Below are 16206 nucleotides of genomic sequence, written 5' to 3'. Positions count from 1 at the left end.
ACCAGGTGATTTACAGGAGAGTGGTCCTGTCCAACTCTCAAATGTGACCTGCAGGGGCAGGACCCAGATCCACCAGTCGGATCCAGCTCCTTATGCCACCCTAGGAGTAGTGGCAAAGCCACCTATCTCTATAAGAACCTTGCATTTAGAACTCTTCATTCTCACAATTGTCCTCACGAATAATGAAGAAGGCAGATAAAGGCAACGTTCATGAGTCTCCAGCTCTCGCCCTTTCTGTTTTCCCAACAACGCTCCTCCCCATTTTATTTGCACAACAACCCTGTGAGGTAGGTTAGGCTGAGAGTGAGTGACTGGGCCACGCTCAAAAAAATAAGGCATCCAAGCATGGAATTTTTGCCCTGGTGTGCCTCAGGGCACTATTTTGTACCCCGTGCCATTTAGCAGCTGTATGTGGGGGATTTGGAGCAAAATGTCGTCCTCATGGTGATGGCACTCGGCTCTTCTTCTCCATAATATATGAAGCAGGTGTGGTCATGCACGCCCTGTAGGAAGTGGATGAAGGGCCTATAAACTGAGTTTAAATCCTTTGTTGTTGTTGTTGTTTAGTCGTTTAGTCATGTCCGACTCTTCGTGACCCCATGGACCAGAGCACGCCAGGCCCTCCTGTCTTCCACTGCCTCCCGCAGTTTGGTCAAACTCATGTTAGTAGCTTGGAGAACACTGTCCAACCATCTCGTCCTCTCTCATCCTCTTCTCCTTGTGCCCTCCATCTTTCCCAACATCAGGGTCTTTTAAAGGGAGTCTTCTCTTCTCATGAGGTGGCCAAAGTATTGGAGCCTCAGCTTCAGGATCTGTCCTTCCAGTGAGCACTCAGGGCTGATTTCCTTCAGGTTTGATCTTCTTGCAGTCCATGGGACTCTCTAGAGTCTCCTACCGCGCCATAATTAAAAAAGCATCAATTCTTCTTTATGGTTCAGCTCTCACTTCCATACGTTACTACTGGGGAAAGCATAGCTTTAACTGATCACTGCCTTGCCATGGCGAAGGGGCTTGAATAACTCAGAGAAGCTATGAGCTATCCTGGAAAGGCATAATCCCTGTGGGTATCTGGAAGATAGATCGCCTTACCTGTATTGGATGGGGTTGCACTCCTTCTAAAGGAACAGGTGCATAGTCCGGGGTGCTCTTTGAGCCATCATTATTTTTGGAGGCCCTGATGAGCTCAATGATCAGGCCTGCCTGCTACAAACTTCAGCTACAGCAGTTCCTGGACTAGGATAACCTGGCCACCAATGTTTCAGCCATTGGTAACTCCAATATATGATTTCTGCAATGTTCTCCCTGCTCTTAATGTTGGCCCGGAAGCTGCAGTTGGCACAGGATGATGCAGGTAAGCTGTTGACTGGAGCAGCCTACCAACTTCGCATGGCACAACCAGTGAAGGAGCTGCAGTCCACCTTTCCAGTGTGGTGTAGTGGTTAAGAGCAGTGGACTCGTAATCTGGTGAACCGGGTTCGATTCCCTGCTCCTCCACATGCAGCTGCTGGGTGACCTTGGGCCAGTCACACTTCTCTGAAGTCTCTCAGCCCCACTCACCTCACAGCGTGTTTGTTGTGGGGGAGGAAGGGAAAGGAGGTTGTGAGCCGCTTTGAGACTCCTGAAGGGGAGTGATAAAGCGGGATATCAAATCCAAACTCTTCTTCTTCTTCTTTCCACTGGTGGTAAGAGCCCCATGGTCTCCCCTATGGCGCATTACCGTAGGACCACAGCCAGCGCAGCTGCTGGTTGCGCTGGCTTAACAATGGACACTGTATTTTATGTGTATCTTATTGATCACAAGTCATGGGATCGTGGAGAAGGTTTGTATGAACTTAACAGTGCTTAGGTTAGGTTTTTTTCAGCTGCTCTTCTGTTAATGCTGTTAGTATTATTTTAGATTATAAATGCCATATTGATATGCTAACCATATAATATGGATTTTGCTCTAATGGTGATGTTCAGCTTATTTTTCAGCTGCTGTTTTGTTAATAGCGTTTAGCTGTGATTATTTTTTGTTGTTGTTTTGTTAACAGTGTCATATAGATGGTTTCATTTTAAATTGTAATTGTGTCATTGATTATTTGTTCATTATTTCATACAATTCAAGCTGCATCTGCAAGGGCACAAGGAGAAGGGGACGACAGAGGACGAGATGGATGGATAGTGTTCTGGAAGCTACCAGCATGAGTTTGACCAAACTGCGGGAGGGTATTGCGCAAAAAGTGGTTGCTGCTTGTAGTTATTTAATTGCAGTGTTTCATCAGCTGGTGTCTTGAGCAGCAACCTCTGGAAACGAAGGGCTAAAAACCGGCGCTGCTCTCTCAAATTATCTAGTTCCTTTTAACTTTGTATTTCAGCCGGTTGACTAAAATCCCTTATTTTGGCTGCTGATCCCTTATTTTCGAGGCTGCTGGTCCCTTATTTTCCAATCTGTAAGTTGACAGCTATGCTTTAGGATTCATTTGCACTAAAAACGGCACAGAAATGCAACAAACCAAACCAAACCCAGCGAGACATCTGCAGGGCCGCCGGCTTTCCCCCTCCCGCCCCTGATTCAACAAGGATAAGAAAGAGGAAAAACCCCACGATCCTCCATGAGGACTAGCCTCGTCCCCTCGCCATGCCCAATAATAAGCGCAGGTCCCGGAACACGGCCCCCTTTAGGACCCGGCCGGCTCCGTTCGGCAAGAGGGAGGAAGAGGCGGCGCCGAGGGAGAAAGAAAAACGCTTTTGCGGCCGGGCGGAAGGAGGCGACGGGGCGGCGCCAGGCAGACAATGGGGAAGCGCGGCAGCCAATGGGCTGGTCGGCGGGGCCGCCTCGAGTATTTGCATAGCGGCGCGCCGCGGCCAATGGCATTGCGAGCCGCCTGGGCGAGCGCCCTCTCGCTGGGCAGCGCGGAGAAGAGGGCTCCACCCGGCCGGGCTTGGGGCGGCCGCGACGGCTGCCCGGGCGGCCGCTGGTGGCAGCAGCAGCAGCAGCAGCAGCGAGCGGAGAGAATGGCTGCGGCTGCGTGCGGCTCGTCCGCGGACCGGGAGCCCCCGGAGCCTCCTCCTCCTCCGCCGCCCGGGGAGCCCGCGCCGCCTGCGCCGGCGAGGAAGCGCGGCGGGGATTCTCGCCGGCGGCAGGCCGCCCTCTTCTTCCTCAACAACATCTCCCTGGACGGGCGGCCGCCGTGCCTGGCCCCGGGCAAGACGCCGCTGCAGTCTCCGCAGCAGCAGCAGCCGCCGCCTCCGCCGCCCTCGTCCTCCGCCGCGGCCCCCGGGGAGCGGCCCGACGACGATGCTTTGCCCGCCTCGAGGCTCCTGCTCGCCACCCCGCCGGGGCTGCTGCTGCCTGCCGTCCCCGCCGCCGAGCTGGACCCTTCCCGCGGGCTGGGCGCCGCCGCCGCCGCCCTCCTGCCCCAGTTGCTGCTGGGCAGCCCGCTCTGCCCCGTGGTGCCCGCCCCGGCCGTCGCAGCCGCGGGGGTCTTGGCGAAGCCGGGCGTCGCCCCCGCCGGGCTGCTGAGCCCCACCCAGAGCATCGCCGCCGCCGCCGCCGCCGGAGGAGGGTTCCCCTTGGAAGTGCAGAGGCAAAGGTGAGGAGGGCCCGGGGGGGGGGAGGTGTGTCTCGGATTCCTGGGTCCTTTTTGGAAAAAGCGGGGTGGGAGGGGGAGTTCGGGCAGGTGCCTGCGTTTGACCAGTTTCCGGATCTAATGCACATATATACATATGTGTCCTGTCTTCAGTCTTCTTGCGCTGCGCAAACGCTTTCCCTCTTTACGTCGGGTTTTGTCTCCGAAGGCAATCGGTTCCTCTTACACCTACTCAGAGTCGCCCATTTCTTCCTTGTCCCCCACGCCCACCTGTCCGTTTTATTGGATTGCTGGGCAGATATAATCGGTCCCTTGCAGGCTGGAGATCCTGTCGTCGGTGTGTGTTTTTATTGTTTTGTTTTATAGCTAGCTAAAGGCTGCCCCAGCGGCGTCATTTGTAAACGCTGCAATAAACAAACGAGCACGAAGGGGTTAAAAAGGCCCACCTGCTTTTATATGGTTGACTTTTTCTTTATGGAAGAAGAGCCGCCCTAAGACTACAGCCATAACTTACCTGGCCGGACTTTTCCTCTTTTTTTAAGTCCATGTAGCTCAATATTGTCTACACTGGCTGGCAGCAGCTCTCCAGCGTTTCATGCAGGGTTCATGCGCAGCCGAATCCCTCCCAGCTCCAAGGGCTGAACGTGAGACAAAACAGATCTTCTATCACTGAGCTAGGGCCCTTTTCCATTGCAGGCTTCAGTGTGGTATATTTGTGAGTAAACATCCAAACAGCTGCACCGTAAATGGTGCTTACTCTAAAGCAAGTCTGTGCAGGATTGCAGACTAGCTCCAACAAGTCTCTTTATCTTAAGTGTATAAAGGATGAGAGAGTCTTCCTGGCATCTTTACTTTTGATGAGGATTCTTCTCCTCTTCCCTTTCCCTGACCCCCCAAAAGCATTTGGTCTTAGATGCTAATAAGGTATCTAATAGGCTAATAGGGTTTATGAGGCTTATCTGGGGATGGGGTTGCTGCTATTGTTGATGTTATTTTATTCTATCATTATTTTGGTTCTTGGGAATTATGTGGAAATTGTTCAGTTTGGCTGAGTGCTTTCTGTCTTGTTTCATGTTTATGACTAGTATTATTATGCTTGTGACTTTTTTTTAATATGTTGCATGCCGCCTTGAGAAAGGTTTTAACTTTGGCATACAAATAAAGTGATTGATGATAAACTTACATGCCTATGTCTTACAACATTTTAATGTCCTATTAACGTAAGAAGAGTTTGGATTTGATATCCCGCCTTTCACTCCCCTTCAGGAGTCTCAAAGCGGCTAACAATCTCCTTTCCCTTCCTCCCCCACAACAAACACTCTGTGAGGTGAGTGGGGCTGAGAGAATTCAGAGAAGTGTGACTGGCCCAAGGTCACCCAGCAGCTGCATGTGGAGGAGCGGGGAAGCGAACCCGGTTACCCAGATTACGTGACTACCGCTCTTAACCACTACACCAAGTCCATCTCTTCTTTTAATTTCTTGCTGGGAAATTAATGTTCTGCTGGGAACTAAGCTTCTGTTTTCCCCAAACCCTAGGGAATATCTCCCGCTCCGCTTATGGACCTCACTGCCCTACGGAGAGGCTGGGTGATGAGTCCAAATTAACACCCTACCTCTTTCCCTATCATATTATGAGAGTCTAAGTAACTTCTCCTGGGAGTCATAACTCGACTGTGCTTTGAGGATGCTCTTGAGAATTCCACTAGTGGAATTCAGGTTCTGCGTGGACCTTATGGGACTTAGCAAAAGGTGGCATGAGCTGTGCCTTTGTTTTGCTAGGTCTATTGGGGATGCTATTTAATTTGCTCCTCAAAAAAAAAAATCAGCTGCTCAAGAGTCCTTAAAATTATTGTGTATATGTTGAGAGAAAAAGCAGATTTTACCAAAGGTCATGTAGGGTTGTGCTTGTGTGTTCAAGGAATGGTGCACACTGGTGACCCAAGCCCTGTGTTGTGCTTAGAGAAGAGTCAAGTGGTTTTAGCTCTGTTGAGTTTATGATAATGACCCATTCGAAGATTTGGGAGTAGTCTTCCCTCAGCCATCATTCCAGAAGCCCAACTTTCTTCTGGACCCGTCTCCCACCTCAGATTTTCCCTGTGTGTTGTCTAGCCACACAGAAACAACATTACAGAGGGGGGTACCTTACCACACTACAATTCTATGATTCCCAAACCGACAGTCGTTCATGGCTGCCTGCAGGAGCCGCTGAAGTCTCTTAGACAACAGTAAATAAATTTAGCAGCAGCATCTCTGTAGGAAGAAACATATTAAGAGAGTAAATAAAGATAGGGTGCTGATCCTCTTGCAGTATATTATATGCCACTTTTTTGACCCGAAGTCCACACACACACACACACCCCTGAAAGGAGTGAACAGCCTATTAAAAACCATAAAATATATACGAGGGGGTGCAATAGAATGGCATAAATCCATCAGCTAGCAAAACAATACAAGACAGCGATATCCTAACATAAGTGGGCCGATGGATTAAAGGATGCTCCTTCCAACCCAATATCTATATTTTAGGGGCTAGAAACCTAAGCAGGCAATAAGAAATGCTATGTTTTGTTTTACAGCAAGCTTTGCACAACTAAGGAGTCTCATCACACACATACAAGCCATTTCAACTGTTCAGGGCAAACAAGTGAAAATGTCAAAGAACACTCCCCCCCCCAAAAAAAAATCCCCTAACAACTAGGAATAATTACAGTATTAGCGAATATTGAGCAATAGCAAAAGGCCATGAGAGTCGGAGTGTTCCATTTACAACAGAAATCTTTTGCTTTTAGTGTTTATTACTACATGAAGCTTTTTGGCAACGGCCTGGGAGAATGAGTGGCCCAAAGGGGTTATTGAGATGCAGTTGCCCTGAGCGACTTGGGACACAGGATGCAAATGGGATGCGAAAAGCTCAAGCCAGTGTTTGCGTTCCCCTTCCTCCAGAGTCTGTCCATGTCAATATAGGAAGGCAAGGCAAGATAGGCTTATTAAAAGGCTATTATTATTTTGTCATGGCCCGCACACTACCAGACATTCCATATAATCAAGAACATAAATACGTATATGTGTATTGTGGTGTCATCTGATAACAATGGGACCCTTAGATTCCGGTCCACTGTGTGCTTCACAATGGTGCGTGAATACAACTCTCACTCAGGTGTTGGCAATCCCTGAAACTCTTGTCTAGGGTGCTGCAGTGTGGTGTAGTGGTTAAGAGCGGTAGCCTCCTAATCTGGGGAACCGGGTTCGCGTCTCCGCTCCTCCACATGCAGCTGCTGGGTGACCTTGGGCCAGTCACACGTCTTTGAAGTCTCTCAGCCCCACTCACCTCACAGAGTGTTTGTTGTGGGGGAGGAAGGGAAAGGAGAATGTTAGCCGCTTTGAGACTCCTTAAAGGGAGTGAAAGGCGGGATATCAAATCCAAACTCCTCTTCTTCTTCTTCTGCATGCCACATTTAATTCGCATAACATTGAGTCTCCTAGAGTACCTGGCGGTTGTGTCCGTGACCCATATGCAGGGTCCAGGAGGAAGCAGGAAGCAAATGCGTCAAGCTGGTCAGAATAATGGTGTTTTGATTACCCAGTGTTCAGGAGCTTAAGTCCATCACGCTTGCTGAGTGTGGCCTGGTATGGTGCTCCATAAATCAGGGGTGGGGATGATCTGTCTCCCAGTTGTTGTGGAATTCCTGTCATCCGTGACCATTGGCCATGTAGGATGAAGTCGATGGAGTCAAGAGACCTTCAAGGAGAACCATAGATGGCCTTCCACCAAGTTTCTGAGAGGACCTGCATTCGAGTCTTCTAAAGTCCCTCACTTTTGTCATTAGTATGTTTTTCTCTAGGTTCACTGTCAACTGCTTTTAACACATTAATAACTTACATATTTTACTCATCAGTTGACCAGTTAGGGTTGGGAGAAGGGGTTGTTATGTGTAGTTTAATCCACCAAATGGCAGCCCTGGGAGAGCAGAGCAAACTTCTCTTATTGTGCTCTTCTAACCTGGGCACAATGCGTTCCCGGTAGGCCTGTAAATTCCTTGATCCGGCCTGTAAATTACCCTGCCCAGACAAAAACTATTTCCCTTGTATGTTTGTGTTGCTTCACTGCCCTGTCTTTGTTTGTTTGCCCTGGCTCTTCGGTTATAATAGGCTTGTTGTGCACTATCGAGCTTTGAGGGTGAGCCTCCGGAGAAGAGGAACGCCAAGTGTTTTGCAGGGAAGAATTAAGAATTGCTGCTTTTAATGAAAGTCAGGCTGTCGGGTTCAGAAATTTCCAGCCTGAGCCTGTGGCATCCCAGAGCTCGTGTTTACCAAAAGCATAATTATTCCTGTTCTGCTTGCAAAAGTGATGTTGCTGACTAACCTCTCTGCTAGCATCTCAGTTGATTTAATTTTATTTTTAAGCAAACACTTAAGCAAACATGCCAGTGCATCTGACTTTAGTACAGCATGAGATAATTTAGTACTACTGTATATGTGCAATAACTGAGAGAGCTGTAGCTCAGTTAGTAGGGAATGTGTTGTGCATGTGTGGGGTCTGTTCCATTTAAGATCTTGGGATGCAAAACTGTTTGGGGTGGGTTGGATCCTGTGATCCTATCTCTCTTCCCACAATCCAGCCTGCATGTTCAATCAATGCCTGGAGAGGGGTGGCATCATAGCCATGCTCCCCTTCCCTGGATCTGTGTTCAGCTTCAGGTCATGCCCCTCTGACCTCCAAGCTTTGGGTAGCCTGTAGCAAAGGGTTCTGTGCACATAAAATCTCTGTCTACCATTAGGAACTCTGTAACCAGTTGTGCTTCCACGCTGTCCAGAATGTGGAGGCTGGGCACGAGGCAAGTGAGAAAGGTCATAACTCGGTGGTGCAGCACGTTCTTTGTGTGCAAAAGATCCCGGGTCCAATCACCGACATCTCCAGAAAGGGCTGGAAAAAGACTCCACTCTGAACCTCTGGAAAACTGCTGGCAGTCAAAGCCGACAGTATCCTGAGCTAGGTGGGTCAGTGGTGTGGCTTGGTATAAGGGAGATTCCTACATACCATCGGTTGAGATTCTGCTCCCTACTATGTTTTCTGAGCCAGGGTGTGAGAAAATGGCTCCAAAGAAGCTGGGTTTGGGCTAACATGGAGAGCGTATTGGATTTTTCAACTTTCAGCTTCCCAAAATGAGGGGTGGTAAAAGGTTGTAGCATGACTTGGGAATTCAAAGGATATTTTTGTTAAATTAATATAATTAAGTTTTGCTTGGTAAGTAAAATGTGTGTGAAATTGCATAGAAATAATAAAAAATGACTGGCAGTTATAGTGTATGTTACTATTATTGCTCATTATTGTTGTTGTTGTTATTTAGCATTACCTGACGTTTTCAGAAAGAAAAATTAAAATGCTTTGGTTTTCCAAAAGCATGTCATGTGCTTCTCCATCAAAGAAAGACTTAGCGAGCCAAATGTTGTCCAATCACAAAAATAATAGCAGATTTGAATTTCTCACACCCCAAAGCATATTTATAAAACCCCTCACTGAAGAAATTTGGAACAATTAAGTTGCACCCCCTGAAATGACACGCCCTAGGCTAACAGTGTGGCAGGGTTCGCAGCACATTGATACTGGTCTTCCACAGTTGGAGGCAGCATGCACTTGTGGGATTTTCAAGTGGGGAGAGCTCAGTTGCACTCAAGTCTTGCTTGCATGCGTCCCATGGGCTTCTGGTGAGCCACTGTGAGAACAGGATTCTGGAGCAGATATTCGTTTGTCCTGTCACAGCAGCCCTCTTCTGATGTTCTTCTATCCATAGATGGCACCTTCTTCTCTGAGCTGGCACAACTGCACAGTTGTGTGTGCGCGTACTGCAATTCTTGTTAGCCCTACGATGGAACAAAACAAGCTCTTGGAAGCGGAATTCAGTTTCCTGAATACCAACCTTTTATTATTTTGCAAAGCGTAGGCTTCTCGCAGCTGCAGTGATATGCCTGAGAACTGTGTGGGCAATCGTTCTCTCAGAGCCCCGAGCGATGGCCAAATAAGATTTCTGGGGTTTGGGGAGGAGTAGCCAATGCCCTGCATCTTTCCCTTCACTTCTCTAGGGCAAGCAGAATAAATGATGCAAGCAAAAACATTGAAATGAATCAGAGTTGCTTTGTGGGGTGAGAAGGGAGCACATACACCACCTAGCAAACACCCTTGCTCAGAGCAGGAAGTTTGGATCCTGAGAATCCCCAACACAGGCTAGCCAGCCTCTGCTTCAAAATCCTGCGCTGCAGGTGAAGCCACCACCTCTAGCAATCCATGGTTGGACAGCCCTTGCAGTTAAGAAGTTTCTCCTAGTGTTCATCCAAAATCCATTCTCCTGTTATATAAACCTGTTAGTTCTAGTACAGTGACATGGCTTGTTTATCTGCCCCTTGCTTGGTCCAGCTATTGGTTGGTTTGTCTCATTGGAATTATTTGTCATTGTGGCATTAGTAATTCCTTATTCAGGAACACCCACCCATTGCAGTCTCCTTTCCCTGTTTATCTAGTCATTGAATCCTTCTTTGCATTACTTGGGGAAGGGTTCTGTTGCATAGGTAGTACATAATATTGTACTGCCTGGGTAGGGAACACTTAAAGCGGGTTTTTTTTCCAGCATTGAGTGCTAAAAATGCAACGGTGATGGCGTTGCCTTAGACATTTTGGCATTGCAATTAGTTCATTGGTACAAGGGTGCACCCTTCCCCCTTCCCCTTTGGCCCCCTCGCAAAGCCTTTTGCTCTGTGACCTCTTCCTGTAGTCCTCTTGAGACCAGCGTGCAAAATTTGCCAGGTGCATTTTGCACCTGGCTATCGTTCACTTGTGACCAAGTGAAGATGCCCAGGTGCCAGGATGCTGCCTGACGTCTTCACCATCTGGAGCTGGGTGCCTGGGGATCCTTGGATCTTGCCTGTTTTCACACGCTAACAACACATCCTGTAGAATTCTGCCTGTTATATTTTATCTGCACAATCAGCACAAATTTCAGGAACCAAAAAGTTGCACTGAAAAATGCGACTTTTGAGCCGCCTGGCCTCCAAATGGCAGTGACACATTCCGTTCTGGCGACTGTAACTCTGCTTTAAAGAGCCATTTGGTGCCTAGCTTATATATCTGAGTTTCTAACGCTGGTTGTGATTCCCTTTCAATGCTGGCATAAACAGGATTAAAGTTCCAGGCTTCCCGTTGTGACTGACGTTGCCTCAGTCCTCCGTGTCTGAGAATGAGCCCAGAATTTCTGGAGATCAACCCTTTGGCTCAGCCCGTATAAGCAAGCCAGGTGCTTTGGTGACCCCTCTTGCAGATCTAGAACAACCCCGTCCTAAAATATACAGGCTGCAGCAGCATCCAGGCTCTGCCTGCATCATATAAATCATAATTCAGCCTCTTCTTGTGCCAAGCCACATTCAAAAGGAGCTGTCACAGCATGGTTGCTGCGCAATGTCCTTGCTGTGACCCTTTGAACAAGCTTCTCTTTCTTGCCAGATCTCCTTCCAGTTTGCCAGATGCACGTAACTGGCAGAAAATGCAAGGCTGGAAGCTTGTCAGGTAAAGGCAGCAGGTGTGCCTCCTGTCTGTATTGTGGGTTGTGCTTCCCTGGCGTTGCTTAAACAACCAGATGCAGCCCTTAAAGACTCAGAACAGAGAGAACTGCCCTACACCAGGATCAGACTGTTCCTCCATTTAGTTTTTGGTTTTCTGTGCATCAATGGGCAGTTCTTTCTCCATAACCTTATCCTCTTAGCTGCAGATTGAACCTGCATGCGCAAAGCACAGACTCCAACACTCAGTCTCGTTCCTGACCCATTTGTTTGCTTTCATTAATGATATGCTGTAATATAGCTACCCAGTGTCCTCCATGTTAGCCCTAGGCAGCCTGGCACCGGGTAGGATAGAACACGGCCATTGTAGTAGTAGCTGGTGGGTTTTAGCCTCTAAGGAAGGGACCGCCTTGGGACTGATTTTTTGCAAGCCCTTTCTTGGCTAAAGGACAGGGTATAAATGCTGTAAAAATGAAATTCATAGTATGAGCTAGCTGGTGATTTGTAATAAACCAAACTAAACTTAGACAGCATCTTGCCAACAAAGGTCCGTATAGTTAAAGCTATGGTTTTCTCAGTAGTGATGTATGGAAGTGAGAGCTGGACAATAAAGAAGGCTGATCGCCGAAGAATTGATGTTTTTGAATTATGGTGCTGCAGGAGACTCTTGATAGTCCCATGGACTGCAAGAAGATCAAACCTTTCCATTCTGAAGGAAATCAGCCCTGAGTGCTCACTGTAAGGACAGGTCCTGAAGCTGAGGTTCCAATACTTTGGCCACCTCATGAGAAGAGAAGACTCCCTGGAAAAGACCCTGATGCTGGGAAAGATGGAGGGCACAAGGAAAAGGGGACGACAGAGGACGAGATGGTTGGACAGTGTTCTCGAAGCTACCAGCATGAGTTTGAACAAACTGCGGGAGGCAGTGGAAGACAGGAGTGCCTGGCGTGCTCTGGTCCATGGGGTCATGAAGAGTCGGACACGACTAAATGACTAAACAACAACAACAACCCTCAGCTGAGATTTCTTCCAAAAACATTAATCAGGGGAGCAGGTGGCCTCTCTCATTGGCTTGCTTTCCTTAGTTTCTCCATCCTCTGGAAGCAATGGAAGGAGCAAAGTGGCATTGCTAGGTAAACATCCCGTAATATCATCCCTTTCTGGTGATAGGGAAGACAGAGAATCATATGAAGCTGCCTTTATATCAAGTCAGCCCACCTAGCTCAGTATAGCCTACACTGACTGCCAGCAGCTGCCCAGGGTTTCAGGAAAGCAGCCCATCCCTACCTGGCAATGCCAAGGATTGAACCTGGGACCTTTGGTGTGGAAAGCAGATTCTGTCCCACTGAGCCACAGCCCTGTCCCAGGGAAGGCTACAAGACTCCTCTCCCATGCACAGTAAATATCACAGGAAGGAACATGGGCACAGGAAGTACATGAGGAACGTGGAGGAACACCTGCCCAACCCCACTGCCTGTGCTGTGATTGGGTCTTGGAAACCTTGTTGTCGCCCCTGTACCTGAATTCCATGGTGCAGCAGACCATAATTTCAGCTGTGTGATCCAGGGGGATTGAAGTGTGGTGGAGGTCAATTTGTGCCTCATTAATGAGCAGCTGACATCAAAGTTTTTGCAGTTGCAAAAGAGCCTGCTCTCCAGCTGAGGCTTGGAGGTGGTCTTGCCCTTCTGGGGCAAGCCAGCTAAGTTTAGACTGAAAGGTCTTTGGGGCAGGTGAACTTTGCTGGCTTTGTGGTGCTGATGTGTATCCCTGGAAGTGCAAGCAAGATCCAGTGTGGGAAACTTCACATCATTTATATCTGAACCCCTTTAGGGGGTGGAGAGAGGAGCTGGAGAATAGCTGCTCAGCATCAAATAAAGAAAAGAGCATTAAAACCTTGTCCCTGCAGGCTTCAAAATTAATGACTTGTAGGGCTGACACGATATTGACTCAGGCTGTTCTTACATAAGAGGTCAGGGTAGCTTTATTTAGTATGTGGTGTTTGACTCTCTTCTTCTTTTTTGGGTGTCTTTTGAGAGCAAATATTCGGAACTCTAATGGCATGTTGACATTTCAGGAGAATCAGTTACACAATTAGGAAAGGGTACAGCAAAAGCCATAATTAGGAATTGCACTTTTGAAACAGAATCTAAAAGCCGTTCTTCCGAAGGAGGGCAGATCACTTGGCTTCAGCATTTTCTTGGCAGGAGTTTTCTTGGAGCACAATCACAGCAGCGAGTGAAAAAGATAATAGTAGTATTTTTAGCCTTTTTGAGAGATGGGGTGCCTTTATCTGGTTAGAAAAAGCCAAACTACAAAGCAAAGGAAGAGAAAAGGGGCAGGTTGTAACTAGGACCAAGCATCTGTTCTAAATGCTAAAACATGGGGATGTGTGCAAGAAAACTCTTAGTACATATCTAGCTTGTAAGCTTGGGGACGCGGGTGGCGCTGTCGGTTAAACCACAGAGCCTAGGACTTGCCGATCAGAAGGTTGGCGGTTCGAATCCCCGCAAAGGGGTGAGCTCCCGTTGCTCGGTCCCTGCTCCTGCCAACCTAGCAGTTCGAAAGCATGTCAAAAGTGCAAGTAGATAAATAGGTACCGCTCTGGCGGGAAGGTAAACGGCGTTTCCGTGCGCTGCTCTGGTTTTGCCAGAAGCGGCTTAGTCATGCTGGCCACATGACCCGGAACCTGTACGCCGGCTCCCTCGGCCAATAAAGCGAGATGAGTGTCGCAACCCCAGAGTCGGTAACGACTGGACCTAATGGTCAGGGGTCCCTTTACGTTTACTTTACATTGTAAGCTCAGTGGGGCAGGGACTTATATGCTGCTTTGTTACTCCATCACGTTCGCAACCAGAGGTAAGACTGTATTTGGATTAGTTCCTTTTATCTTGTTGTGCCAGGAAAAAGCTTTAATAATAAGGAGAAAAATGTCACCTGCCTTCAGCCCTCCTGGCAAGAAATGAGAACAGTGGGTTTGTCGCTGCACACCTTCCCATAGGCAGCACGCTTGCTACGCTTGCCAAATAAAAGAACCCCCAGCGTGCTCTACCTTTTCTTCTCCTCTCGCCACTCCTCTTTTAAATTAGCTTCCTTTTGGGTTTTGATCCCTCTGCTTTCTGCTCCTGCTTTCGGTCCCTTGGTTTTCTCAAAGGGAAAGGTGTGGAGAGAAGGGGGGAGCGCATTGCAGCAGGGCTAGATTTAAAATGAATTTCTGCAACTGGTCCAGGGTGGGGTGGGGGGGAAGAGGCCAGATTCTCTCAGTGGCATCCAAGATAGCTTGAAGGGCTTTGAAAACTTGACAGGTTATGAAAGCTCGGAGAAATCTGAGGAAGGCAAAGACATCTGCCTGACTACGCAGCTTTTGATTATGTTCTTCTGAAGTCCCAATGCGGCCTTGAAGGGGGTGGAGGGAGAGAGACGCATCTGGGTAAGCAAATAGATCAGCAGCAGCAGATGTAAATGGCTCTAGATTTCAGCTTCCTGCTAGAAAGACACTGCCATTTAGGATGTTTGAAAGGCCGTGACTGGTTTGGGGACCCTGGCTCCGAAGACCAGGACACTCCGTTCCTTCAGAATAGAAATTGAGCTGGGAGGACCCATTAGGACAGCTAGTGGGGGGAAGGCCGATCCCCATCTACTGGTAGTTCAGCGGATGAATTGCAGCAGAATTGCAAAGGGTTTCTGACCCTTGGCTGTTCCGTCGCTGCAAAAAGCTTTCTACCGCTTACCTTCTAGGATACTCAAGGATGGGTTGGTGAAATGTAATCTGCTTCATAGAGGCAGGTGAAAAGATGGTGAGCAGGGTTCGAAATTAGCAGGGTTCCAGGTGCCTTTTGCACCTGAAGGTTCTCCATTTCCAAGCACCTCAAGAAGTCTGGGTGCCATTTTTTGCGCTTGGCTAACACTCAAGGATTGCTGAAATGCATGTGCTTTGAAGCCTCAAACTATATGTTAAGGATAGACGAGATGTTAAGGACTTTAACAATAAAGAGAGGAGTGTTTTGAAAACTGAAGTATGATACCAATATTTTTATTGTATACACCAAATGAAACACATATTAACAATTTCTGATAAAATTGTAATATTAAACAATGTGCCACTTGTGTGAATTGTATATTAATGTGAATTGTATGCATACAAAAATGATAAATAAAAAGTGTTGCCGACCTCCCCCCCCCCCACGTGGCGACTAGACATTCTGTTTTGGCGCCCACAACCCAGGTCCCAGAAGCCATTTGGCTCCTAGGTTTTCTTTCCCAGTTTCTAACACAGATGGTGAGTTCAGTTCTCAAAACATTGCGCTTTGCTGCTTCTGTACAAATGAGGGAGTCCCTGTGTTAAAGAGCGTGCAGTCTAGAAGCAAGACTGGAGAGAGAGAACAGAGGACTGGGTGAAAGAGCAATATGGGGTTGTTGTGAACAAATGAATGCAGTGGCACAGAGTTAGACTTTGCTGCGCTTCAAGTCTTTTGCATTGCTTGCTATTTTTGCAAGAGCATCATAGAAATGGTGTGTTTGGAGGGATTTGAAGGAGGGGAGAGGTGGCTTTCCGTTGTAGGTGAAGAAGAAGAGTGGTTCATGCTGGCGGGGGCGACAATAAAAAGCTGTAACAGCAACGGCAAGCTTTATTGGGGATGCTGCAAGCAGTGCCCCCAGCTTAGTGCTCTGATTTTGTGTTGGCTGTCAGGTTGCTCGCTGCTTAAAGTGTTGCTCAGTGCACTTCTGCTACCCAACAGGGACAGGACTGGGAGTTGTAACATGCTTGATAGTGGAGATGACAGCAGATGCCTCCGGGCTAGAAATGTGAGTTCGGTTACCTGCGAAATGGCTGATTGCTGCACAATTCCAGAGTCTGTTGCATTGTGCCGTGGAAATAGGATCTCTGCCTCGCTGGGCATGTGAGAAGGAAAAGGGACTTTTGTTTCCTGCAGTGAGTCACAACCGTGCTACCGAAACTACCAAAATAGAAATGGCCGGATAATCCTTCATAAATTGTGTAACATCCAGGCGTAATTCAGGGGGTTGACTTTTGCCCCGAGAGGCCCGGAGGAATGGGCAAGCTTTGGGCTTCCAGATGTTGTTGATC

The 16206-nt window shown here is 48.1% G+C and overlaps 1 protein-coding gene and 1 long non-coding RNA gene across 2 annotated transcripts in view; one reads left to right on the top strand and one right to left on the bottom strand.

Moving 5' to 3' along the window:
• Positions 1 to 2775: 2775 nt before the first annotated feature.
• The window catches only part of CABLES2 (Cdk5 and Abl enzyme substrate 2), a gene marked incomplete at its 5' end in the record, with an annotated part of 47060 nt that continues 33629 nt past the window's right edge, over positions 2776 to 16206 (top strand). Inside the window, one exon of the mRNA XM_082226084.1 lies at positions 2776 to 3575. Coding sequence (XP_082082210.1) covers positions 2776 to 3575 — 800 coding nt within the window. The remainder of the gene's footprint in view (positions 3576 to 16206) is intronic.
• The window catches only part of LOC309534375, a 36416-nt gene continuing 33293 nt past the window's right edge, over positions 13084 to 16206 (bottom strand). The window contains exon 3 of the long non-coding RNA XR_014220646.1: positions 13084 to 13429. This is a non-coding gene — a long non-coding RNA (uncharacterized lncRNA). The remainder of the gene's footprint in view (positions 13430 to 16206) is intronic.

The sequence above is a fragment of the Podarcis vaucheri genome (genome assembly GCF_965113315.1).
Source record: "Podarcis vaucheri genome assembly, chromosome: 6".
In the NCBI taxonomy this organism is placed as follows: Eukaryota; Metazoa; Chordata; class Lepidosauria; order Squamata; family Lacertidae; genus Podarcis; species Podarcis vaucheri.
This window is presented reverse-complemented; position numbering and strand designations above follow the sequence as displayed.